This window comes from Saimiri boliviensis, chromosome 13 (assembly GCF_048565385.1).
Source record: "Saimiri boliviensis isolate mSaiBol1 chromosome 13, mSaiBol1.pri, whole genome shotgun sequence".
NCBI lineage: Eukaryota > Metazoa > Chordata > Mammalia > Primates > Cebidae > Saimiri > Saimiri boliviensis.
This window is the reverse complement of record NC_133461.1, coordinates 5,138,578-5,165,025: the sequence shown is the minus strand read 5'-3', so window position 1 is coordinate 5,165,025 and position 26,448 is coordinate 5,138,578. Positions and strand designations below refer to the sequence as shown.

The 26,448-nt window shown below is 35.9% G+C and overlaps 1 protein-coding gene across 4 annotated transcripts in view; it reads left to right on the top strand.

The window, feature by feature from the left end:
- Positions 1-26,448, top strand: part of ZNF407 (zinc finger protein 407) — a 475,812-nt gene that overhangs the window by 271,932 nt on the left and 177,432 nt on the right. For 3 of the 4 annotated variants that reach the window (XM_003925984.4, XM_074383238.1, XM_074383237.1), the window contains exons 5-7: positions 5,919-6,085; positions 9,805-9,888; positions 19,245-19,365. In XM_003925984.4, coding sequence (XP_003926033.1) covers positions 5,919-6,085; positions 9,805-9,888; positions 19,245-19,365 — 372 coding nt within the window. Of the gene's footprint in view, positions 1-5,918; positions 6,086-9,804; positions 9,889-19,244; positions 19,397-26,448 lie in introns of all 4 variants that reach the window. The other variant, XM_074383239.1, reaches the window with a different exon arrangement.

Below are 26,448 nucleotides of genomic sequence, written 5' to 3'. Positions count from 1 at the left end.
AGATAAAAGCAGCATGTTGGAAGATATTAACATATCATTTATTTTATATTTCTTTTTTTATTTTTATTTTTTAAGATGGAGTCTCACTCTGCTGCCCAGGGTGGAGTGCAGTGGTGGGATCTCAGCTCACTGCAAGCCCGCCTCCTAGGTTCAAGTGATTCTCCTGCCTCAGCCTCCCGAGTAGCTGGGACTACATGCGCATGTTACCACACCCAGCTAATTTTTGTGCTTTTAATATAGACAGGGTTTCACCATATCGGTTAGGCTGTAGATTTCTTTCTTTTTAAAAACAAAATATTAGAACTACAGTTAACACTGTGGTACCGTCAGCCCCGCCTCCCTTCGCAGTGTCAACCCTGCCCTCCTCCACAAGGTGATTAATGATGAGACCCTCATGCTTCTGCTCATGGACTACCTAGGTTTAGGTATTTAATACTGTTTATTTTGGTGCAACATTTTATATAAATGATAGAGTTTCACACCCAACTTGTTTTTTAATACAATTGCCTTTTTTTTTGAGACGGAGTTTCGCTCTTGTTACCCAGGCTGGAGTGCAATGGCACGATCTCGGCTCACCGCAACCTCTGCCTCCTGGGTTCAGGCAATTCTCCTGCCTCAGCCTCCTGAGTAGTTGGGATTACAGGCACGTGCCACCATGATCAACTAATTTTTTGTATTTTTAGTAGAGATGGGGTTTCACCATGTTGACCAGGATGGTCTCGATCTCTTGACCTTGTGATCCACCCACCTCGGCCTCCCAAAGTGCTGGGATTACAGGCGTGAGCCACCTCGCCTGGCCAATACAATTACCATTTTGAGATTTTTGAAAAACTCATACTAATAAACATAGCTCTAGTTTATTCATTTTCACTGTGTTATGATATTCCATTCTATGACTAAATTCATTGTTTGTCTACTCACAATCTGACAGGTATTTAAGATTGTTTAAATTTTAATGGGGGAGATATTTTTTGCATGCCCATATATGTGTACAGTTTCTCAATAGTGTATGTCTAGACTGAACCTTCTGGGGTGAAAGGTAACTTTACCTCTGATGTGTTCAACTTTACAAAGCATTGTAAAGCAATTATACTCCAAAATTATCCTGGATTCCTGAGATTTGGAAACAACATACAGATATACTGACCAGGCACTTTAGGAGGCCAAGGCGGGCAGATCAGGAGGTCAGGAGATCAACACCATCCTGGCCAACATGGTGAAACCCCGTCTGTACTAAAATATAAAATATTAGCCAGGCGTGGTGACATGCGCCTGTAGTCCTGGTTACTTGAGAGGTTGAGGCAGGGGAATTTGCTTGAACCCGGGAGGCAGAGGTTGCAGTGAGCCAAAATCGCAGCGCACTACTACACTACACTCAAGCTTGGTGACAGAGTGAGACTCCATCTCAAAAAAAAAGGAAAAAATACTAGTGACTCTCCCTTACTGTTAAAAAATAAAGTAATAAACTACTTTTATTAAAATACCTGTATCTTTATGTGTGAGACGTGTACAGATTTTTCATTAAGTTTTTAATAGCAAATGAATACTTGGCCTAGAGGACGTAAAAAAATTTAAATAACATTTAAAAATGTGTTTTGAAAAAGGTGAGTACAAAACCACCTTTTTAGCATACTTTAGTAATATGGTAACACAAGGTTATTGATATAATTGAAAATGCACATTATATATTGTGACATAATTTGTCTGATATTTAGACATTCAAAAGTAGAATAATGCTCTAACACAGAGTTTCTCTAAGGCCAAAATATCTATTAGGACAGTGCAATGAATCCTATAATCACAGTTCAGTTCCCTACATATTCTGTAGCTTATTATTATGCATAATGTCTAGCAACACCAGGTGAGAGTTTCTAGTTGTAGTCATATAGCTGACAATGAAGATATTTAGTATTCTATCTTTAAAAGTTTCAGTCTAAAGATGTGGATCTTTATCTTGGCTCTGTTATTGTCAGTCATATAATGAGAGATGTTCAGAGAAGAAATACTCTGGCACATACCGAACATCCTAGCTTGCACCTCTGCTTCCTGATTTTAGCAAGTAGGTGAGCGAGGGCCAGAGTCAGCCCGTGTTCGGTACGGTGCTAATGAAGAAACAACACACATGGTAGTGAAGAAAGAAATCTCTCATAAATATTTCAAGAATACTAGAAAAAGTGTTTAGAATTTTAGGAATGCCTTATTTAATTCAGAAATCCTGCCAGGTAAGGTGGCTGAAGCCTGTAATCCCAGTGGGAGGACTGCTTGTACCCAGGAGGTCCTGAGGCTGCAGTAAGCAATGGTCATGCCACTGCCCTCCAGCCTGGGTAACAGGGGAAGGCCCTGTCTCTTTAAAAAAAAAACAAAACAACAACAAAAAAACCAAGAAATTATTGTAAATTTATGCTAGAAGACTAACTCTTAATTGACTTCTATGTCATAGCTACCTGCATGAGAAAGGGCCTTATTCCAAAAAGTTTTGCATAATCAATATCTCAGTCCCAGAATCTCTGTAATGAAAATACCTGAGAGGACACTAAAGATAATACGTAAACCATTCAGTGTTTAAAATGAGTCCCCTTAACATTTTCAGGTAATTCTTACATTGTTTTCTAATTCCTCATGTTGCTCTGGAGAAGTCTGGATTCATTTTGATTTCTTTGGCTTGTGACTTTTTTTCTTTTTGAAACCTTTAAGATCTCTTTATATCCAATGGAAACATCTGTTGAAGCCTGAGGAAAGGGAAGATAAGAAATTGCCCTTTTTCATTTCAATTCCGATATCACTGTTTGGCGTTTTGATCTTGTAGTAAGCATTGTGATTTCGAACTGGTAGTGAGCATTGTAGAGTCGCTCAGTTACCCAAGAACCGCAAATGGGATTGTAGCCCAGCTCTCTCTTCTGGGCTTCAATCTTCTAGGCCTTAAGAATAAGGATGAACCATTTACCATCATATTCTTATGTGTACTTGTGTTATTTACTCTCTCAGATTGTAATCTTTACATAATTGCTATTCATCTTTGTACATCTTTCTGCTGACTTATAAAACAATTTTCACTAGCGAATTTTTACAAAGCAGACCTCTTTATTATACTATAAATTCAGTTATGTAAAAAATCTCTCAAGTAAGTCTACCACGTGGGGAGAGAATGGCATTTAAAACATTTGATTCAGCCTAGGGTAAGCCACAGGGCCGGGCCCTGTCCTGGTGCTCGGAGGGTCACCTCCGTGGCGGTGGCAGGCGAGGGGGAGTCACAGCAGGTGCAGCCTGTCAGCACCTTCGCCTCCTCGCTCTGGGACTGTGCATCTCCTGGCTCTGACACCCTTCCAGCTAGCTCTGCATTTCCAGTTGTCACCTATTTTTAAATGTCTAAATTAAATGCCACCTCTGGGAAGCCTCCTCTTATCTGTCCTGCCCCACTAATTGCTCTTCTTTTAAATTTATAATGGCATTTAATTTTTTTCCTGCCATTGAGTTTATTTTTGTGAATGATTTTTCTCTTAGTAGCTTGTAATTTCTCAGAAAGCCAAACCTGACTCCTTTTCCTTTGATTTCTCTGTGCTATGTGGAACAGTGTGTTGGGGATAGTAGGTATTCAGGTGTTTTTGCTGTGCAGCCTGAACACACACAGATGTCTCTCTTCTTGCAGGGTTCACCCTGCAAGACAGAGCTGTATGCATTAGCTCATGTTTTGCCCAGGGGGCTCCTCGTGATAGACTTCCTGTGGGTCCCCAGGAGGGCCAGGATCCCTTGGGTGATGGTAGAGGTCTTACTGAGTTGCTGTGTGAAGGCGAATATTTTGGAATATTGGAGACTCAGAATTTGTGGAGTTCCAGGAAATACCCCATTCATTGTTAAGTAAGTCTTGATCTTTATAAGGACAGTTTACGCTAATATTGTTCTTTTCAAAGTGCCAGAATGAGCTTATTTATTTTCATAAAGCAAATTGTAGAACACATGAGGTTTTCTGAAAGTCAAGTGTGGTGATCTTAGTTCTTTGTTATGTGGCTTTTGTCATTTTACGACAGGCACAAGCTTTAGTTTAACGTTTTTATTACGCAGGAATAATAGAGTACATATATTGAGGTTTCATAGATGTAATTTTGTTAAATGTACATCATGGTAGATTTAAAAACGAGGGATTTATTTTGTCATTCATAAAGTTGTAATACAGTCTGGAGAAACTATTTGTTAAAAGATAGTGTCTATTTAACCTCGTTATTTGTTTCTTGTAGGAGAAGGTTAGATCCACAATAAATACATGAAGAAATAAGTAGGTAGGGGAATTTATCTTAGAAATAAGATCCCCGTCATGGTTTTGAAATGTTAAATGCATGAAGACCCGTCAAAGAGATATACGGACATGATATTTTTTACAGTGCATTTCCAAGTATTTAGTTCTATTTGTCATTCTCTAGTACTAGTAAGCAATGATTGAATGATATAGTAATTTCAAAGTCAGTCCATGTTAATGGGTGTAAATATAGTATCTCTTTACATATACAGATAAATTGGCAATTTTCATATGTAGCATTTAACTTATATAGCAGTTCTTAAATATTTAACTATTTTTATTTCTCTTGCATTTAAGAGCTAACTTTTTTTTAGCTCTGTAACTCTACTGCTCTGTAACTATATAGAATAAAACAGATTTTTATAAAAGACAATTTGATAATTTGATTCATAGGAATTTGTGATACTCCGAGTGATGAATTTGTTAAGGTCATTCACATTTGCCTCAAGATGGCAAATTTAATTATTTGGATCCCGAGATTCTTTACCAGCCCTTATAAGGCTGAGGAAATTTGTGAAAGCATGGTTAAAGCCTCTATGCGAAAGTATACACTCAGCATCTCCTGCCTCATATCATAATTGAAAACACAGATATGTTAAACTCGTAGTTCTGATTGTATTAAAATGCTAAAATTCCTGATAGCCAGCCCAAATTGCCAGACCCTGTCTTTTGTGGCATCGTGCTTATCAACTTGTTCTAATATTTTACTGTTGATTATTGAGTTTTGCCCTGCTTCTGACTATTCATTACTCAGAATTAATTAACTGGACACCATTTTATTAGTTACAGGGATTGTTTTAAACTCATTTGTATTAGAAAAAAAGTAATATTATCGGCTGTTTCACGAATGCAATTGAAAAGGGGCAGAATATCAAACAGAGGAAGTATTCAAGGTTTTGTTGATGGTTCAGAGTTCCTTTTTTATTAAAGGTATTAAAAGGTCTTAAATGGTAAAACTGAAATATTATCTTGTATAAGTACTAATTTGTTATTTTCAGCATTTGTTTTATACTGGAAATAATTAAGGTTTATTTTTCTCAAAGACTGATTTTGCAAAAATGTATAGTTATGATCTATTTTTATGCTTATCAAAGGAGCCTTTTTATGTACCCATACGGTCACACAGAAGGACTCCTGGTTCAGGAAGCAGCTTTGGGGTTTGCCTTTTTCTCCCAACAGCGTGGTGGTGCGGGCCGCCGGGTGTGTGCAGGAGAGGCCCTGCTCCAGCTGCACCAGCCGCACACCAGCAGACAGCAGGGCTTGTCTGAGTGGTTGAGTATGGATAGCATTTCATTTAGCCTTTGCTCTGACAGCCTATGCCCTGGATAAGTGGTGTAGGCCTGTACAGGTGAAATCTATTCTCACTTTTGCCTCAGGGGTGACTGGACTGTAACAGAATTTTTCAAACCCGTTGGGCCCAACCGCAAAGCAGAGAATAAATGGCTGAAGTGCCAGGCCTCGACAGAAAAATCAATGCCTGGTTATACAGACATGACAGACCAGGCCTGCAGTGCTCCTCGCAGAGACTGTGTGCGCGCTGCACCTCAGGGTTCACACACACGCTGCTGGGGCCTTCAGTGCTGGTGTGCAGGCCATGTTTACATTGTTTTCTCTCTCCTTCATGCAGGAAATTTACATGCCACTTATGTGATAGAAGTTTCACTGAGAAGTGGGCCCTGAACAACCACATGAAACTGCACACGGGAGAAAAGCCGTTTAAATGTACCTGGCCCACGTGCCATTACTCATTCCTCACAGCCTCCGCAATGAAAGACCACTACAGGACGCACACAGGTGTGCCACGCCACCTCCCTATCCCAGGAGGCCGGGCGGAGGGAGAGGGGTGGACTGTGGGAACAGAGGCATTCATGATCTCATCTTCAGAGTAATCAATGGAAATGGTGTCGTGCTTTGAGATTGCGGTAATTACATATTTATAGGTATGATATCATTTCATTATTTTTCAGTGAGAAGGTAGTTTTCAAGTGACATTTGTGCTTGTGTGTGAATGTGTTTATATAAAATAAGTTTATATTTAGAAGTTCATTTATGGTGGATGTCTGTATACATATTTGTATGTGTTTAACACATCTTTTTAGAAGATCTTTATAGAAGGTCATATGCAGAGACTAAGTTTTCAAAGAGAACTAGTCTTGTGTTTTATTACTGATATAAACGAATTTCCATAATATGTTTGAATGTTTTTGAATCTTGGTTTTATGTACCATTGTAAGAAATTGTTACCAAATTAATAGTTCTCTTCCGAGGAGGATGCTGTCAGATCCAAGAGATTTTGATAATTGATACAAAGACACTAATTTGCATTCAACTACTGTAATTTTTTTGGAAAATTGCATATTAAAAATGTTCAAATTCACATACATTTCACATCAGAATGGGTAACAGAGGGTATGGAATTTAAGCACATTGATAGGTGAAGCAACACTGAGAGTCCATCCATGGTAGGCGTGGTCCAAGAACTCAGCTGGGGCCTTGGAAGTGTAAATCCCAGTAAGACCTTATCCTTGGGGCTGTGATTTCTTTTTCAGAGTCTGTCTAGTGGGCCCAAAACTTCCTTACAAGCTTCTATTCCAGTCTGTCCCTGTAGCACTGTGACCATATTCCTGTGAGCAGGGGGCCCAAAACTTCCTTACCAGCTTCTGAGTCTGTTCCTGTAGTACTGTGACCATATTCCTGTGAGCTGTTTGCTATATTTGTGGTCCTCTTTCTCTTTATATCTCTCAGAATGTATTTTGTTTCCAGGAAAAAAATAATAAATTTTAATCAGTATTCCCAAATGTTCTTCTGATTGCCAAGAATTTTATATTATTGTTAGAAATTATAGGTTAAAAGTTCTTCTCAAGCAGTTTGTGGGAAGCCCAGGCCTCCTTAGCTTCCTTGACAAGGGTGTTGACGATTTAAGGTCTCCAGCCTGCCCTGAGAGATCACTTATATCGAACAGCAGATGAAAAGCCAGTGCAGATGTAATTTATCGTCGGCGTTTCCTTCTAAAGAATAATTGTGGAGACTTGGCTGGATCAATAATATAGATTTTTGTTGTTAGGTCTTGTAGTCTGCACCATAATGAGAGATAGGGGACAGTGGCTGTTTTCTAATAGAAAATAAAGGATTCGTTTCCGTGTCTTTCTACATTTGAATGCAAAATGGCACACTTGAAAGTAATTCAAGGCGTACAAAGAGAAGTCTCCCATTATATCTCTACTATCATATAAACATGGCATGCGGAATGAACCTCCTGTAAATTCAGGAAATTTTGCATTTAGTTTTTTCTTAAATTTTTTTTCTCAAAAAAATACTCCGTTTGCCTGCTGATCAACGTTAACATCCCAACCCACTCTGGAAAAAAATAAAATAAAATAAAAAAGGCAAGTGAAAATTCAGTTTAGGATGAAAAACAAATCAAGCCACCTAGGTAAATATGACATATAATACATTGGAGACTAACATCCTAAATGAAATCCTACACGTCAAAAGATCAAGGTCACTAATGTATCGAGAATCAAATCACATGGAAAAGTAATAGTTTTTCTTTTTGTTTGTATAAATCTTAAAATAGGGAAAGGAATAAAAATCTATACAGCATGTATGTAAATATGCAGCCTCTATACATGTAGAAAATAGAAATCTTAAGAAGGTTTTTCTGCGCTTGTTCATGTTTTTATTTTACAAGATGTGGGTCGCAAAGAAGTTCATGAATGACAGAAAGGAAGAATACTTGAAACCGAAAGTCCTAAGATTGCTCTTTCCTCATTAGAAATGTTGCTTATTGCATGATGCAACATGGACACTCCCGCTACCACACATCACCAGATGCGCATGTGGTGCTGCAGGACACCCACTCCTTGTACACACAGCAGGCAGCACCCACAGGCCCACAATGAGGAATTGATTGGGAACGATTTTGCCTCAACATAGAAAACTATGTTAATATTAACGAGCAAATTGTCTCATGGGATTAAAAAAGTCTACTTTCAGTGTTATTTAATTGATAATACAGCTAGTTAGAAAGATTTATTTCAAATTGATTAAATAATTAAATGAGTGATTATAATTAAACTTTATTCTTTATAGCCTATCTACTACTCTATTCTTTCTATATTGAAATCATAATACCAAGAAATAAACTCAGCCCCAAAATAGGAAAGTAAAGATCACAAAAATATTGAAATTCAGCCTTAGTTTTAAAATGATAATGCTGAACATTTTAACAGACCCTTAGGAAATATGATTAAGCATAATTTGGTTAATCTTATTTATGTATATGTGTTTGTTGATATTAGGAAAGCCAGTTATGTTTTTAAGTAAAGGGAAAACTCTTATGAATACTGAAGTTATTCTCCCTATATATACTATTTATTGCAACCTTAAAAAAAACAATTATAATTTCCAAAACCCTGCAAATTAAGTTTCTATTATGATATACCAAAGTGATTTGGAGCAACACAGGCTGACTCTGGCCAGACTCTGGAAAGACTTGTTGCATTAAATGTCTAAATGAGTAAAGTAGATAAAGATAGATACAAATGATTTATTTTATTTCTGGAAAAACATTTTATAATTTCACTGAATCTCTCTAAGGTTAGCATTTTTCTTCTGCTTTGCCCATCTTTGTGAGTCTTATGGGATGATCTGCCTAGCTGGCCAGCACTTACCGCCTAAATATGCTACAGTAGAAAGATAGATTGCATTTATAAACTGTAGGGGAAATGTTAGCTTGTATAAAAATGCTTTAAAAAATGAGTATTTGCACACATTTAACAAATACTAAGTCTGCCAAATCTGTCTCTAAGTATTGCAAAAGTTTCCAATCCAGACCTATCATTAAAGATGAATAGTATGAATTTTTGTACAATTTCGTTAGCAATCCCTAGACTTCCCTTTTTATGCCGTGAAAGTGAGAAACATAAACAGCATTGAATTGCTATTGGTAGTAATATAGATTTTATTGTTACTTGGGATCTTCAACATGTTCAAGGAAACCATTTAATTCATATTATTAAGAAAGAAGTGATTAAGGAAGACCCTAATAGAATCAGGTAGAACCAATTCAGTATCCTTAAGTTGTTGGAAAATTCAATATGTTTTATTTAAGCAGAACCATATATACTGTATATTAACTATTCTAAGCAATCTTTACTCAGCTCAGAAAGGCCAGATGTATGGGAATTGTAAAAAATCAGGATATGCATAAAAACTGTTCAAGTGCATAAAGCAGCCCCATCTGGAAGACATCTACCAGAAATGAAGTTGTACAAAACCATTCCATTGATAATAAAGCTAATTTTTATGGGTCTGACAAGTATGTAATTATGTTCAGTGGTGCTTTTCAGATTTTATCACAGTCAATAAACTGCAGTGGTAATTTCATTCCCATTTGACATATTTACATGGAAACATTTGATTGGAGGAATTAGTAACCCTGAAAGCCTTGATAGATATGTTTTAATGATCTGTGACCTCCGCAGTCCCTCATCTGTTTATTGTTGCAACAGGCGAGAAGTCGTTTCTGTGTGACCTCTGCGGCTTTGCCGGCGGGACCCGCCACGCCCTCACCAAGCACCGGCGGCAGCACACAGGTCAGTTCCGCATCTGCACTGGCCCCTTCTCTGCAGAGAGGACAGCAAGGCGGCAGATACCGCAGCCTCAATGCTTGATGTCATCAATTACTTTCGTTTTTAATTTTTATAACATCCATGTTCTTGAAGGCCTACAGATAATTTCAGTGGAATAACATAAGATTTTAAATCATCTGTTCTTATATATTTAAAATGTAGACCTATTCCATATTTCAAGAAGCAGGTACCCTCAGTAAATTTATGTTAAGTAGAAGTAAAACAACAGGTTGGCTTCCAAAGCCCAGATATAGAAGACTATTTTCTCTGTTGCCAAATCTCTGCTTTAGGCCTCGTGGGTGGAAAATGGGGAGTCTCTGTCAGCCCCTCTCCCTTTCAGTCATTCTCCTTACCCACCTAGTAGCTAATCACCCGCCTCCCTATTTAGCTAGCTACATGTCTCCTCCCTCCCTCCCTCCCATTTTCTCTCTTTCTCTGTCCCTACCTCCCCGTCTCCCTCCCTACCCACCAGTCCATCAATTCATCTGTATTTAGATAGGATTTGAAGTCAATGATGTTTCAATTGTTCTTTTTTTTTTTTTTTTTTTTTGAGACGGAGTTTCGCTCTTGTTACCCAGGCTGGAGTGCAATGGCGCGATCTCGGCTCACCGCAACCTCCGCCTCTTGGGTTCAGGCAATTCTCCTGCCTCAGCCTCCTGAGTAGCTGGGATTACAGGCACGCGCCACCATGCCCAGCTAATTTTTTGTATTTTTAGTAGAGACGGGGTTTCACCATGTTGACCAGGATGGTCTCAATCTCTTGACCTCGTGATCCACCCGCCTCGGCCTCCCAAAGTGCTGGGATTACAGGCTTGCGCCACTGTGCCCGGCCCAATTGTTCTTGATCTTAAAAATGGAAAGCAGCAAAAAGCAAGAAAAGAGTTAATTATGGTCATTGAAGAGGACTTTTTCCTCCATGATTCAATGAAATAAAATAGATTTCTTGATTAGAAGCTATATTGGTCCATTTTCACACTACTGATAAAGACATATCCGAGACTGGGCAATTTACAAAAGAAAGTGGTTTATTAGTCTTATAGTTGCACGCGGCTGGGAAGACCTCACAATCATTGGTGGAAGGTGAAGGGCACATCTTACATGGTGACAGACAAGAAAAGAGAGCTTGCTCAGGGAAACTCACCTTTTTAAAATGATCATATCTCATGAGATTTATTCAGTATCATGAGAACAGCACAGGAAAGACCTGCTCCCATGATTCAGATACCTCCCACTAGGTCCCTCCCACAACATGTGAGAATTTAAGATGAGATTTGGGTAGGGACACTGCCAAACCATGTCAGGAGCACTTAAAAATGAAAAGTGTGAAACATTTATCAAATTGTATTACCTACTTTATATAATCTAATGGGTCTTATAAGTAATTATTTTCATAATACTAATTTATGTATGCCTAGGACAGTGCTGATTTATGGTGATTTCTTGTAATTATTAATAGAACCACTTTTTACTCTAAACATTTCCTAGTTTAGATCATAAGTCACTTGATGACAAAACTGGTAACTAAATGTCCTACTTTTCTTTAGGTCTCATGAGAATGGTTGAGTTTGTCAGTCATACTCAAAATGACATGAAATTAAAATATATAAAATGTGTTATTTATGGTACATTATGATTCTTGATATGTTGTATTTAACAGTTAGGTATAGGTAGCTTCAATGACCAATATGGTATTGGCAATATCAATGAAAATTAATGCCAGCCATTCCTTTTAGATGTATGAATATGATTCAGATTTTCATAAGGTATATGAGTTATTATTGAGTCAATTGGAAATTTCAGTGTTTAGCATAATATTGGAAACATAAACTAAACTTCGAAAACAAAGTTTATTTTAAGTTTATGGCAGCCACCAGCGCATGGATGATTGTAATCCACTGGCTGAAGAATCAGTGGAAGAGATGACAGGAGGGGCCCACTCAGTGGTAATTGTTCTTTACCACTGTTGTAATGAAGTTGGAAATGGGAAATATTTATGGTAACAGTGTGCTTATGAGGGCTTTTTTATTCTTAATGTTTTTATTTTATCAGTGCTCAAATTGTTACTATTTAAATGCCATTGAAGTTCACCTTGTCCCACCCGGTATGGCACCAGGAAACAGACTGCTGTGCCACCTCTGCCAGTGGCAGGTCAGTGCCCATAGCAGTGGAGACAGGAATGTTGTGATCACAGGCGTTTCCAGTGATAGATCGATCAGGACGCCTGCACTGAGCTGGCACAACTTTATATTTTATGTCAGGTCCAGAGGCTCCTTATTACTTTGCTATTAACTTTATACTATATAGGACAATGTCTCACAGACAGAGGCATCTGTCTTTTTGGCATTTATCTGCCTCTGTGGCACAAATCAAACATGATTCTTCAACACCAAAGTCAGTTCTTAAGACTGTTTGCTTCAACAAAACAGCTTCGCACAACTCAGTCTAGGCACGTAACTTTTATTCTGGATTTAAAATATTTAAGCAACACACAACCATTTTCTCCCAAGGCCAGACTTGTATGGTACATTTGAAATCTGTATTTCTCTGATGTATTCCTCTTTGACATGGTTTACCTTTTTACCGTGGAGTACTCACGCAAATTATAATCAGCTTGGAAAGGGATACGTATCAAAAGTGCTCCAAATGGTGTAAATAATTCCTCACCACGATACAGACTGTCCAGGGGGCTGACACAAAACATCTTCCATTCTAAGATTTACTTGTATCACCTGTCAGAGACCCTTGATTCAAGGGCACAAGAGCAGATCCTCACATATAGTTAAACAGTCTTGGCCAGCTTAATAACCACCAGGCCACCCAAAGGAATGTGACTGTGTGTTTCCATGAGAAGCGGTCAGGCTGACTGACGGACAGTTCACACACAAAGGACACCGCACTGTGATGACAGCCCTTCTGCTGTTCCTTCTCCAGCTTTCCTTGTTAGTGGAGCTTCAGATGCAATATGTTTCTTAATCATTATTTTAGCCAAGATTACTGCTTGTAACAAAAAGTGTGAAAAGCAACCGAATTTAAACTAACAGGTACTGTTACATAAGAGGCAAATAGGAAAGGAACTCTCCCCTCATTCTGCTTTTTTGCAAAGCATATGTACAGGTAGCCCTAGTGACTTACAGATAACATTGTTTGAGAGTAGCGAATATCTTTGATTTATTCAGCCTTTTGCCTTTGAGATGACAAAGGATTTCAAAGCAGCGCTTTTGCCACTGTGCACCAAGCCTGTTTGATCAGTCTGCCGTTAGTATTTTTTCCTTAACAGAAAATGTATATATGCCTTCATATAATGTCTTTATATAATGTATATCATCTTCAAACCATTAGCAAATATTTAGCAAACTTAAATTCTTATTGCAAATTTGTAAAATTTTCTTTCAAACTTGGGTGTAGAAGTCAGGTTTATATTTTTGGGTATATATTGAGACTAACAACCACAAAATTCCGTCTGTATTTCTGTAGCGTATTTTCCTGAAGGAATTATACCCATAATAGAGAAAAAGAATTATCAAATTATATATTAGAGTAATAGTGTTGAACATGTAACTTATTGATGAGTTTCAGATTAACTGTTATGTACAGATTTGAATAATCTGTGGTTGTATAAATTGACATGGACTTAACTGTCAAGAGCCCAGTTGTGTTAGCCTTGCTTAGCATAGTATTTTATGTAGCATGATATTTTTGTAGCATTATATTTTTCCCTGTTATCCTGTATGTAATTCAAACTTGTTTAATATTATGCAATGTAATCTATTGTGTGGTCAAAGAAAATATGAAAAGACCATTTATAATTTATTACAATATCCTAGGTTAATGTGAACTATAGAGAATTTATGTGACATTTTTCTTTAAAAGGATTGTTTTTAAATTTAAATTTTGTCACATAAAGATTTTCATGTAAGTTTAAATAAAATGAGCTACATTAAACAGAGTTTTTAAAGAGATTATATTAAACTATGAAACCAAGAAAGTTAAGTTCAAAGATTTTAGATGACCTTTAATTTGTACCATTGACTTAGGCAATGGAGTTCATAGTGTCACCCTTTCACCCCACTTCAGATATCAGCAAAATCTATGAAAAATGGATCATTCAAAGATACCTACCAACACTGTTACAATAAAGAAAATAGCAGTGAGTTATGCCAAAACATTTTGTAAATGGTTAGATTGAATGGAATAAGGGGACATCAGAATATGTTTGTGAATTTGCATAATGAACAAAATATTTAAATTGCTTGACCATGTAGATTTATTATATTGAAAGTAGAAGATTTATACTACCTACCTAAGTCTTATACAGCTACCATAATCATGGTAGTATTTTAGAGGTATAAAGATGGACCCATAGACCTATGGAACAAAATAGCATCCAGGAATAGACCTGTACCTTTATTTGTCAATTGTTTTTAAATAAGACACCATATTTAAAGATAAATTTAGCAAATGATGTACAAAACCCTTATGGTGGAAACATCAGAACACTGCTGAGAAAAATGAAAGAAGAACTAAACAGAGTAATATACCATGTTTATAGATTAGACAGGTTAATACTGTTAAGATTTCAGTTTCCTTCATGTCAATCAATCCCATCTGGCTATTTTTTTTAAAAAGATATTGACAAGCTGATATTAAAATTTATATGGAAATTCAAAGACTTGAAATAAGTCATTAACATTGAGAAGGAACAAAATAGGAGGACTTACACTAATGATGTCAAGACTTCTGATAAGGTTGCAATAAGAAAATCCTTCCGGTATTGTTATCAAGATAGACAAATGTTTATCAGTGGAGGGTGAAGATTGCAGAAATAGACCTACACTACATGGTGAATTGTTTTGTTGTTGTTGTTGTTTTTTACAAAGGAGTAAAGGCAACGTAGTATTTTCAACATTCTATGTTGTAACAATTGGACAATTGGCTGTCCATGTTCAATGAAAATGAACTTTGACCCATACTTCATATGTTATACAAAAATTAACTCAAAATGATGATAATCTAAATATAAAGCTTAAAACTATATAAATTCTAGAAGAAAACATAGGTAAAAATTATGTCTGACTTTAGGTTATTAATGATTTCCTTTTTTTTCTTTTTTTTTGACACAGAGTCTTGCTCTGTCACCAGGCTGGAGTGCAGTGGCACGACCTCAGCTCACTGCAACCTCTGACTCCCTGGTTCAAGCAATTCTCCTGCCTCCCCCTCCCAAGCAGCTGGGATTACAGGCGCCACCATGCCCAGCTAATTTTTGTATTTTTAGTAGAGAGGGGGTTTCACCATGTTGGCCAGGATGGTCTTCATCTCTTGACCTCGTGATCCGCCCACCTCAGCCTCCCAAAGTGCTGGGATTACAGGTGTGAGCCACCAAGCCTGGCCCCATGATTTCTTTGATATGCCATCAGTAGCCTGATTCATAAAATAAAAAACTAACTTGAAAAATTATGCTGATAAATTGAAAACTTGGTAAAGTAAAACTTCTCTTCAAAAGGTACTATGAACAGAATTAAGACAAATGAGAGAGAAAGTATATTTAAGTGACAAATTTTATAAATTTTATCCAGAATATGTAAAGAACTTTCAAAACACAATTCTGAGAAAACAAACAACCATTTAAAAATGAGTCAAAAAGTTGAAGCAGATACTTCCCCGAAGAATATAAAGGTATGGCAGATGAGCACGTGGAAGGATCCCCGGCACCCTCAGAGGAATGCAGGCATAAAGCGTTCACTACGACAAGTGCTGGCGGGGATTTGATGCAAGTCGTACATCGCTGGTAGGAATGTAAAGTGTTCAAACCACTTTGTGAAACAGTGTGACAGTTTCTTACCCAAACTGAGGAAATATATGTTCATATAATGACTTGCATACGAAGGCTCGGAGCAGTTTTATTTGTTGTAGTAGCCAAAAATGGAAACAACTCAAATGTCCTTCAGTAGACAAATGTTAATCAAACTTGATACACCCATATAATGGAATACTGCTTAGCAACGAAAATAAGTGAAGTAATTATACTCATAGTGGCATAGATGAGTCAGAAAATAATTATGCTGAGACAAAGAGTCCAGACAGCAGAGAGTTGATGCTATATGTATCCAGGTATATAAATTTCTAGGAAATACTAACTAATACAGTAGTGACAGAAAGCATGGTGGCTTGACAATGGGATGAGCAGGGAACCAGGAAGTTAACAGAGTCCTTTTGGGGATGATGATTGTCTTCATTATCTTGATTGTGCCAGTAGTTTCATCAATAACAAAACTTATCAAATGGAAGTTTTTGTGTGTCAATTATGATTCATCGAAGCTGTTTAAAATGCTTTATACATTCGGCTTCATATGGCCAGTCTAGACAGATATAGGTCAGGTTAGTACAATAATTCATAATAAGTGTTGTTTTATCTAGACCAGGGCTTCCTTTGTGTTTCTATTTTTCATGTGTGCTGCACTTTGACATTGGTGTACATTAAATTACTACTCATTTGTTTAAATGAACAAATCAAATTGTTTTCAAATATGCTGTGTGGATGTTCATATTCCATGATACAGAATATTCCTGTGTTAAATTTGAATAGCCTCAACTATTTTTCTTTACTCTTATTCAATATCAATGTCATAGATTTTCCACCAAATTAAAGCAAAATCTGCTATCATTGTAAACGTAAATTTTTGTGTAAGTCATTTCAGTATAGTTGAGTTGTCTATAGCTATGTAAGTCATTTGACCAGAGGTTTAGAAACTGAGAACAAAGAGTTATTCAAGCAGACCTCGGGTACCCACATGAGTAGGGTGCTATGGATGGGATTTATCTTGTAGACAAAAAGCTAAAATAGACAAAAATACCTTTCAATTCAGATTTTTACTCTGGTATATAGTCTTTTGGAAGAAAAATAATAAGTCAGATATTTCCTGGTAGGATGTGTTCAATAACGTCTTTCTGTCATATTCATTAACTGTGTAAAACCATGAATTATTTTATATTTGCTAGCCGTTCATCTTTTTCCTGGTTATGAGCTCTTGCTGAGAAGCATTTGTGTGCTCCTTTCATCGCTGGGCTGGCAGAGACTCGTTGACCATTATCAGTGTTTAGGCAGTTCTGCCATCATAATGATAAAAGCCACTGGCTATTGAGAACTCTGCACTAAGTGTGCTCTTTGCATATTTTTTGTTGTCTTTAATCCTCACAATTACCCTGCATGTTTGGTGGTGTTATTCTAGTGACGTTGTTCAAGGGGTCTAATAGGTAGGAAGTGAAATATGGCAAAACTGGGATCAGAATTGAAGTCCATCTGGCTTCATCTAAGTACTGTGCTGCAATGAGAGAGAAAATACCACCAAATGAGTTGTGTATGCATTCAGTTAAATGTTACTACAATTATGGGTAAGCAGTATAAATAGACACAGAATGTAGGGCAAACTTCTAAACATTCTAATTTTCAGATATGATTTTACTGATAGCCAAATTGATAGAGAGTAATTTTAAACTAAGATACTTTGCTCCTCATTTTCTAAGTAAGTCAGTGTACTCATACAGCTATCACAAAAACATGGAAAGTAAGAAATAACAAGTAGAGTTACTGAGTAGATGTAAAACTAATCCATGTAATGTGTAAAATTTGCCAGGAAAAATGTTGAGAAAAATATTACTATACATTATTTTTTTGAGACTAGCGGAGTAAGGTTTTCTCTAAATCTTACTGTCCAATACAAATGTAATGTGACGTATACATGTATAATATTATTTCCCGGTAGCCATATTTTAAAAAAGGAATAGTAACAGGTATAACCATTTTACAAAAGTTAATTTAACCAAATTCAAATGATCATTTCTACATCAAATCAATACAACATTATTAACGTTATTTTTATTATAATCTTTGTACTATGATTTTGAAATTTGGTATTTTACAATTTAGAATATCACCATTCAGAGGCTAAATTTTCATCTGAAGTATATGGTCTGTATTTACATTTGATAAAAGTTACACTTCAAAAAGTAGATTCACATTCCCAAGCTGTTCCAACCATATTTAAGCATTTTTTTCAATAGCTGAGTTGAGTATCAGTTTTTACATTTAAATTTACTTTAATTAAAGTTAAATATCCCCTTTTTCAGTGCCTATAGCCAGTGGAATTAAAAGCTGATATGAATCAGTAATTTTTTGAATGTGTGTGGGGTAGGGAGGAATTATTTAAAAAAGAGGGAGATGTCAAATGAAGGAAATACTTTGTTCAGGATACCAGTATTCTCTTTCACTCTCTTCATGTCCTCTGCAAGCCATGAACTTCTTCTGGGTAGAATTTATAAGTACGTTCACACGCACACACAGAGTCACAGGTCATGTAACCTTTAGATCAACAGACCACATACACAGTGGTGGTCCCATGAGGTTATGATGCTGTATTTTTACTGTACCTTTTCTGTGTTTAGATGTGTTTAGATATGCAGATGCTTATTATTGTGTTACAGTTGCCTACAGTATAGTAGCATGCTGTATAAGTTTGTAGCCCAGGGACAATGGGCTACACTGTCTAGCTAGGTGTGTAGTACACTATGCCGTCTAGGTTTATAAAGTCACTGCAGGATGTTCACACTACAAATGCAATCACCTAATCACACGTTTTTTAGAACCTGTCCCTGCCATTAAGCACTACATAGCTGTCTGTCTGTCTGTTTACCTATGTCTGTCTGTCTATTTACCTATTATCTGTTATAGCTATGCGGGGTTGGTGTATTTTAATGTGGCATTAAATATTCTAAATATTTATTTGGGATCTCTTTTTACTCAGCTTAATATAGCATATTTTTTTGTTGTTGTTGCTTCTGACACTTTTTTAAGTGCTGCCCATTTATAGATTGATTTTATTTATTTTTCTTCATATCTAATGTTAAGATTTTACTAAGTAGTTTTATATTATATATTCAAACTGTAACTTTGATATATGCTGTCCTTGGCCTTAACCTCACTAAGATTTTTGTAATGGCTCTAATGTAACATAGTTTGTTAAACCATTTTAAATACAGTGCTGAACCATACCTAGAATTTAGATTCCTGTTTATGTAAAATAAATTTTAACCATATAATATATACTTTGCTTACATTCTAATATAAAAACCAAAATCAATGATATCTTCTAATTTTCTCACTCTGAGAATAAATATCCAAATGTCCTAAATGTGTGGAGTCCATTGAATCATATTCTTGACATTTCATGGAAATAAGTGTTTTTTAAATTGTCAATACCAGGATTATTCCTTCATTTTTCAGTTGTCATTATTATTCATCTATAACATTTCTTGATATATTACAGGAGAAAAACCTTTCAAATGCGATGAGTGTAACTTTGCCTCCACAACCCAGTCCCATTTGACCCGGCATAAACGTGTACACACTGGAGAAAAGCCCTACAGATGCCCCTGGTGTGACTACAGGTAATGACTCATCACTGAGCAGTCAAATCAGGTGGGCCGCCACGATGGATTAAAAGCCTGTTAAATACCAATTACAAGTATAGTTTTTCTAATCACCATGAATTCATATATTAGGTTGGGAGTTTATTACCTAATTTTAGTGACTTTTAAAAAATAAACTATTCTTTAGAGTGGTTTTAGGTTCACAGTAAAATCCAGAGGGTGGTACAGAAATGGGTCGTGTATCGCCCAACCCCCACATGTATAGCCTCTTCCATTATCAGCATTCCCCACCAGGTGGTACATGTGTTACAGCTGATGAACCTGCATTGACATTGTTCTCACCCAGAGTCTATATTTTCAATTGGGATTCACTCTGTATGTTGAACATTCTATGGATTTCGACAAATTTATAATGACATGTATCTACAATTATAATATGCAGAATTTAGTTTCTGCTTTAAGAAATAACATCCTTTTCCATTTTCTATAATCTTAACGTTTAGATTTTATACTTTTTCTTCTAAGTGCATTTCCAATGATTTTACTGCATTTCTCAAAGTAAGGAAACAATTTTAATTAATCAGTTATTCTACCCATTTATGGTATTTTATCTATGAATAAAGCACTCATTAATGACAATCGAGATGATACAAGAAATATTTTCCTTTAAGAATATAGCATAAAAAGTGACTCAATATTGATAAGTAATTATAATACAGACTTGAATAGGAAACGGGAGAGGCCAGGGGAGTACAGAAAGGATTGTGTGGAGCCCAGGTGAAGTCCTCACAGAGGAGAGAGCATCTCCGCTATGGTGTAAAACATGGTAAAATTATTTCCAGGCCCCAGTCAATGTGTGTTCTAAAACCATGAGGAGGGGAAGACACCATGTAGAATGTCATTCCTGAAAGCCTCTTGGAGGTCATGGATGTTCGGTCCACTCACTTGCATCCATAGTGGCTGAGTGATGTCTGCCAGGTTGCAGAGTTACCTAGTGGCGGCAACGAAGCCTTGGTGCAGAAGAGTGTGAGATATACTCAGGCAATGCTAAATTTTCCTCTCAAGTACATGATGAGGTATGTGTAGAGAGGCGTAGTGGAAGATCAGGTGCAGCATAGAGCTTGCAGCCAGGTCATATAGTGCCTGAAGCCTGCAAGAGTGGGATTGGGACCCCACATAGTTTGCAGGCAGCCGAATGACATCTGCCTTAAGCCTGAAGTCAAGGGTGAGAGACTTCCTTATCCTGGAGCTGACCCACATGATTACGTAAAATTGAGAGTGCGTCTTTAAATGCAGCCCATTTTGTTGAATGTTATAATATGTATGTTAAGCCTGAAACCTTTAAAAAGTAGATTTTTGTATTCCTGTGGATCTGGCCTATGCATTTAGCAAATATATTGCCATAATCTCTATTTTCAGCCACATTATTACATTAAGTTTTATGTGAAAGGTCATTGTATAGTGCAGAGATATTACAGATATATTTTATTCATTAATTATTCATTCATCCAACATTTTATGAGTTCTGTCTTTGCTTAACACTGGATTGGTGTTTCTTGGAAATTTGGTAAAATGATGATTTAATTAGAGGTAGACATAGAAATTCTCTGGTGCTGAAAATATGAGTTCTTTAAAAAACAAACATTATTGAATGTTCTTTTTCTTTAATAAAGAGATCATACTGTAGTTGGCTTTCCTGTAAAACACAGAAAAGCAATTAGAAAATATAAGAATTTCCTTTAATTTTCACCCTTACCTCTTAGGATTATACTCATTCAGTTTGTACTATATGCATAAGGTTTTTATTACTGTTATTGGGGGTGGGATTTTTTTTTTGTTTCAGTAAGCATTTTGTTCCATGTCATTAAGCATTCTCCTATATAACTACTATATCATCTTCAAACTTTTATTTTTAAGTAGCAGGATTTTGATTTCAAACAAGATTATATCTGAAATTCCACAAATAAAACAGATGAAAGTGATATTTACTCACTTATAAGTAGATTTCACCATTAAAGTCTATATATACTTATTACAACATTAAAAATAGAGTAAGACTGTTTTGACAAGCAACACATTTTTAAGTAGGAGTTGTTGATAACAGTTGCCAGTGAGTCGCAGCATCCAGTGTCTGTCTGCGCTTGGTGTAAGCACAGCACGGGGTGTCATGAGGAGTTCAAGCCGCATGGAGAATCTGAGCTCAGCACTCCTTAGCTGTGGGACCATGGTCAGACTCCTGAGTGAAATGCCACTTTCTCATCTGTAAATTGTGACTTCTTAGTGGACCAGCCTCGTAGGATTATGGTGAATATTAGGTGAGAAGCACTTTGAAGTCACTTAGCCAGAGTCTGGCACGTCAGTGGCGTGATGAACGCTCGCCCTTGTTTTCACTGTCATCTCGGGTGAATGTTTTATCGTGGTTTCGGGTTTTCCTTCACCTTTCCATCTCAGGATACTGCTCAACAAGTTAACGCAGGAGTTTCAATGTCCTGAAGGTCTTCAGTGTTTTAAAATGTTATTTACAATACATGTCAATATATTTTAAAAAAAAACAAAACACAGCAATAGTTTTTGAAGCAGTTAAAAATTTATTAAATCCGAAATTAATTGTTGGATAATTGCTGAGAATACTTTACAGTTTCAGAATGCTTGGTCTTTAAACTGTTTGGCAATGTAACTTTAATCTGTGCCTGGCCCCAAGTTACACTGATGCACAATAATGAATTTATTAACGTTTTAGACATATAGGCCATTTTCAGGCTTTTACCCTGAAAATGCTTACATCTCTGTGCATGTTCCTGATTTTTTTTTTAAGTGCATTTCTAGAAGCACAGTTTAAGGCTTTTGCTAGTATGACTGGAAAGGTTGTGAAGTTTTTTTCCTTCTGATCTGTACTGTGCTTTGGTAGACTCAGTTATGCATACAGGTATTTCACAGTATTTCAGGTTTTCTTGGTTTAAAAATGTATTAGACTTTTTGCTAAGGTTGAGATCATATTACTCGTCCCCTATTCAAGTTATCTTCCTGAAATAGCCTCACTTCTGTAGAGGGCTGCATTTGAGCCAGCTGGATCCCATCCATGTTAGAACTCTGTCAGGTACTACATTAAAAAGGTGGTGTTTTCTAAGTACATTGTTACTGTTCTGTAAATAAAAGACTTAGGACATTTAAATTCAGTGAGAGCTACCAGAGTTCCCTTGGAAATGCTTAATGTGCATTATAAAAGAGTAATTTTTAATCTTTATTTAAAACTTTAGACTAATTTGATTATGACTGAAAGTCAATGATTTGAGCACTGTCTGTTCATGGGACAGCGTTACCATTCTGTGTACCTGTGAATAGGCTTTCTTTACTAGTGAACAAAAGGCAAGTTAACCTTGACCAGGAATATAAAAAATTTGCAAAAGTTTGAATTCTTCCGAAGTGAGAGACTATGGTTAGAACAGATTTGGTTACATCTTTACTTTCTTGTTGATGAAGAAAAGATTTAAAATGAATAGTTAAGTTTCCAAAGATTATTTTTGTTGTGTAAGATAGTGGGAACAGGATCCTGTATCTACCTCACAAAAATATGTTCTTTCACAGTACAAATAAATTTGAATATGTATATTTTAATAGATTTAATAAATCTTTAAGATGATCACATATTACCTAAGAAGAAAATTATTTATTTTCACATTTATCTCACTGGTTTATTTCTGCAATATTTTACTGTCCAAAATATTTTAAAACTTCTAGTTTTATGTTTTTATTTGTATGATATCAATGGATAAAAATTATTCCTGTGGAGCGTTCCTGTATTTGCCATTATTAACACTTATTTGCAGGCAGGTTACCATCATTAGAAACTGAAATATTATTTAAATTTCATTTGAAAATATATTTCTCATTTTATAAATTGAACATTAGGGGGAGAAATACTAGTAGTTATGATTATTCATGAAAAATACAAATATAGATTTGTTTACAAAAGAACTTTATAATTGGTCTTTTGAACCTGAGGCTATTTTTCAAGTTTGCATTATTAATTTAGGTAATGACATCTCATTCTATTTAAATGTAAACATGTACCCCCTTCATTAGCTTTTACTGTCTAAAATATCCAAAAGTCTAATCCATAACAAATCAGTATATTCAATCATTACTCCAAAACTTTTTTGCCATTAATTACTATTTATTATAATTTCAATGCACAAATTTAGATTCATAGCACACTGGTCTAGTATATGATTTCTGTAGCAAATTCTTTAGATTTGTTTCTGCAGAAATAAAATAACATTTTCTATATTTTTATTTTTCTCTGTTACATATTATCACCTCTGTATTAAGAATGAAACAGAAAAAAAACCTTAATGTGTTATAGTAAGTAATCTTTGGAATAGCATAAAATTCCTGCTTTCTCATAGGGTTTTTTAATACTGAACTACATTCTGTTTCACTCATCATATTGACTTCCACATCAGAGTAAATGTGTTTCATTTAAGGGGCCACAATTGGGCTTTTATGTGAAACTTATCTTCCTATTGGCTTCTGTTTCTTCTCTATGATGCATAGGGGAAATATACTAAATGCACATTAAACAAGAAACCAGTGATAAGTCATGAAGAGTAACACAGAAATACTACCTGTAGTATAAAAATATTAAGGATTATCCTACATTGCACTTTAAATGATAATTTAATAAATTGCAGAAAATTAAAATGTCAAGCCAGACTCTGCCAACTTTATCTTAAATTTTTTTTAACTTTCTACATTTTTCTCTCTTTTTCTTCTTTATTCATTACTTGACAGCATAACCCTGAGTAGAAAGTGAAATCTGCAGCCCCTGCCTTATGCTGAAGATTGACCTCGTCATTTTGCTAAACTCGTTGGAAATATACTTTGAGATTTTTTTCCCTACTTATGGCTTACAAAGCTCTTAACCAGTGTTAATGACTTCTACAAAATAACTTTTGATCTCAAGAGGATTTTTTTTTTTCTTTTTTGGGTGAGGGGAAGTCAAAAGATACTGAAAGTAACGTCGTAACTCAGATAGTGATGCTCAACTAGAAATGAGCTTACATACGTTTTGTAATAGTCTCCAGTATCTCTTTGCACATCTAAACATTTAGTTGAGTGTTTCTAATCACATTTCACGAGTTCTTACACATGTCACTGATGCAGGGCAAATTTGCTGTTTTTTACTGCCATTTGACATATGTATCAACATCCTCGAAAATTTTTGCCAAAAATGCTTTTAATTTAATAGAATTTGTCTGAACTTTGTATATTGCTGGAAGCATTTTTAAGGAAGTTTTAAGATGCAGGGACTAAAAAAATTGTATTTGTAATTTTTATTTCTCCTGAAAGTTGAGTTTAATTTTTTAAACATGTATTTATCTAAAATAACTGTTATAAAACACATTTTTCAGGTATAGGTAATAGTGTGCATTTCTATACAATTTTATTTTATAAACACTTTATGTTGATAATTCATTGTTAAGTAATGAGGCAAGCCTTCCTAGATATTGTGTCATTAAGAATTCAGTGTACAGTGGGATTCATTGTTCTGTTCTGCCACTTGTTTCAGCAGCGTTCTGAGTTCGGGAAACTCACTCCACAGGGAATAATTTTCTTCTTTTGGATTATCTCTTCAGAGACTTTCAGTTTTCCTTTTGCTTCCTGTGTAGGCTCACAAGTTGTACCAGAAGAAGCAGTGGCTGGAACAAATGTGGTTTTGCCCCTGAATAAAGACAATGAGAAAAAATAGATCTTTATCTCTGCAGCAGTATATCATATTTGCCAAGAGAGAAGTGAAATTATATATTCCAAAATGAACAGTACACAGTTAATTTTCCAAAGAATCAGAGGTCGCATTTATTTCTTCTGGGCGATTTTGAAGTTCTTAAAGAATAAAGGGATCTCATGAAAATAACCAAAATGAAAATGTCTAGAATTAATATAATTTAGGTTTGCAGCAGTTAAATCAATGCCACAAACCAGGTTTGATTAGAACAGACTTTAAATCAAAACTATTTTTGTCATTTAAAGTACCAGTCGACACCTTTTCATTATATCATTTATCTCCAGTCTATACGTCTTTATATTTTACTCTACTGTAACTGCCAATAGATAGTGTAGTTGATAGAATAAAAAAAACAAATGTCTCAGGCTAAAAGCTTACTTTGAAAGCCTAAAATTCCAGTTACTTTCCAAACTTTTCTTAGGCTAATAATGATTCCAAGGCTTTCTTCAAATCGCAATGAATTTCTGGAAAACAAATGTATCCACTGAGCTATCTGCACAGTGCTTGCTCCTGGTCAGATGGCCCCTTCCTGCTCCTCACCTGCACACAGTTCAGCCAGCCACAGGTAGATGTCAGTGTGGTGGCTGGTTTGTGAAACTGTTTTGTCCTGGCAAGCATAAAGATTGCTTTGAAAGGTTCTGTGAGCTTGTGTCATGATGACACCTTTTGCCAGTGTACTCCCTTTCACGTGGAGCAGAAGTTCCTGGTAAGTTTAGGTCGGCTTTTTTTGAGGGGTTCCCTGACAAAATGAATGTCCTCGTAGTTGTATCATCGGTTGAGACATTCTGTAATGAAGTGTGAAAGTTGTGCTATATGTTCATCTGTTCTTTTTTCTGACATATCTGTCCTTTGCAGCAGAACTTTGAGTTCTTCCTGAATGAAATATTTCCTATTTTTCTCTGCCCATTTCATTAGTGAATTTTATCTCATCAGTTCTAATTTTTTATTTGGTTTTGTATTTTCTGTAATGTTCTCGATCTTTATCTAGTGTTACTTTCATATGCGGCTTGCTTTATTCATAATTTTCTTTCCTGCTTTCTAACACACAAGTACATAGGCTTTTTAAAATTTTTGTTTCAGCCTAGGAGGCTCTTTGCTGATACAACACAAGCATTTACACTAGGCCTTTAGTTAATATTGTTAAATTTTAATCTTACACACACAAAAAAAACCTTGTTTAAGTGAAAGATCTTACAAACTTGAAAACAAATAGATTCCACAGCATTAAAAAATATAAACTGATTCACAAGTCTTTAAAAGAAAAAGAATCAAAGATCCTCTTTTTTGTTTTCAGTTACAAATAAGTTGCTTCGTTT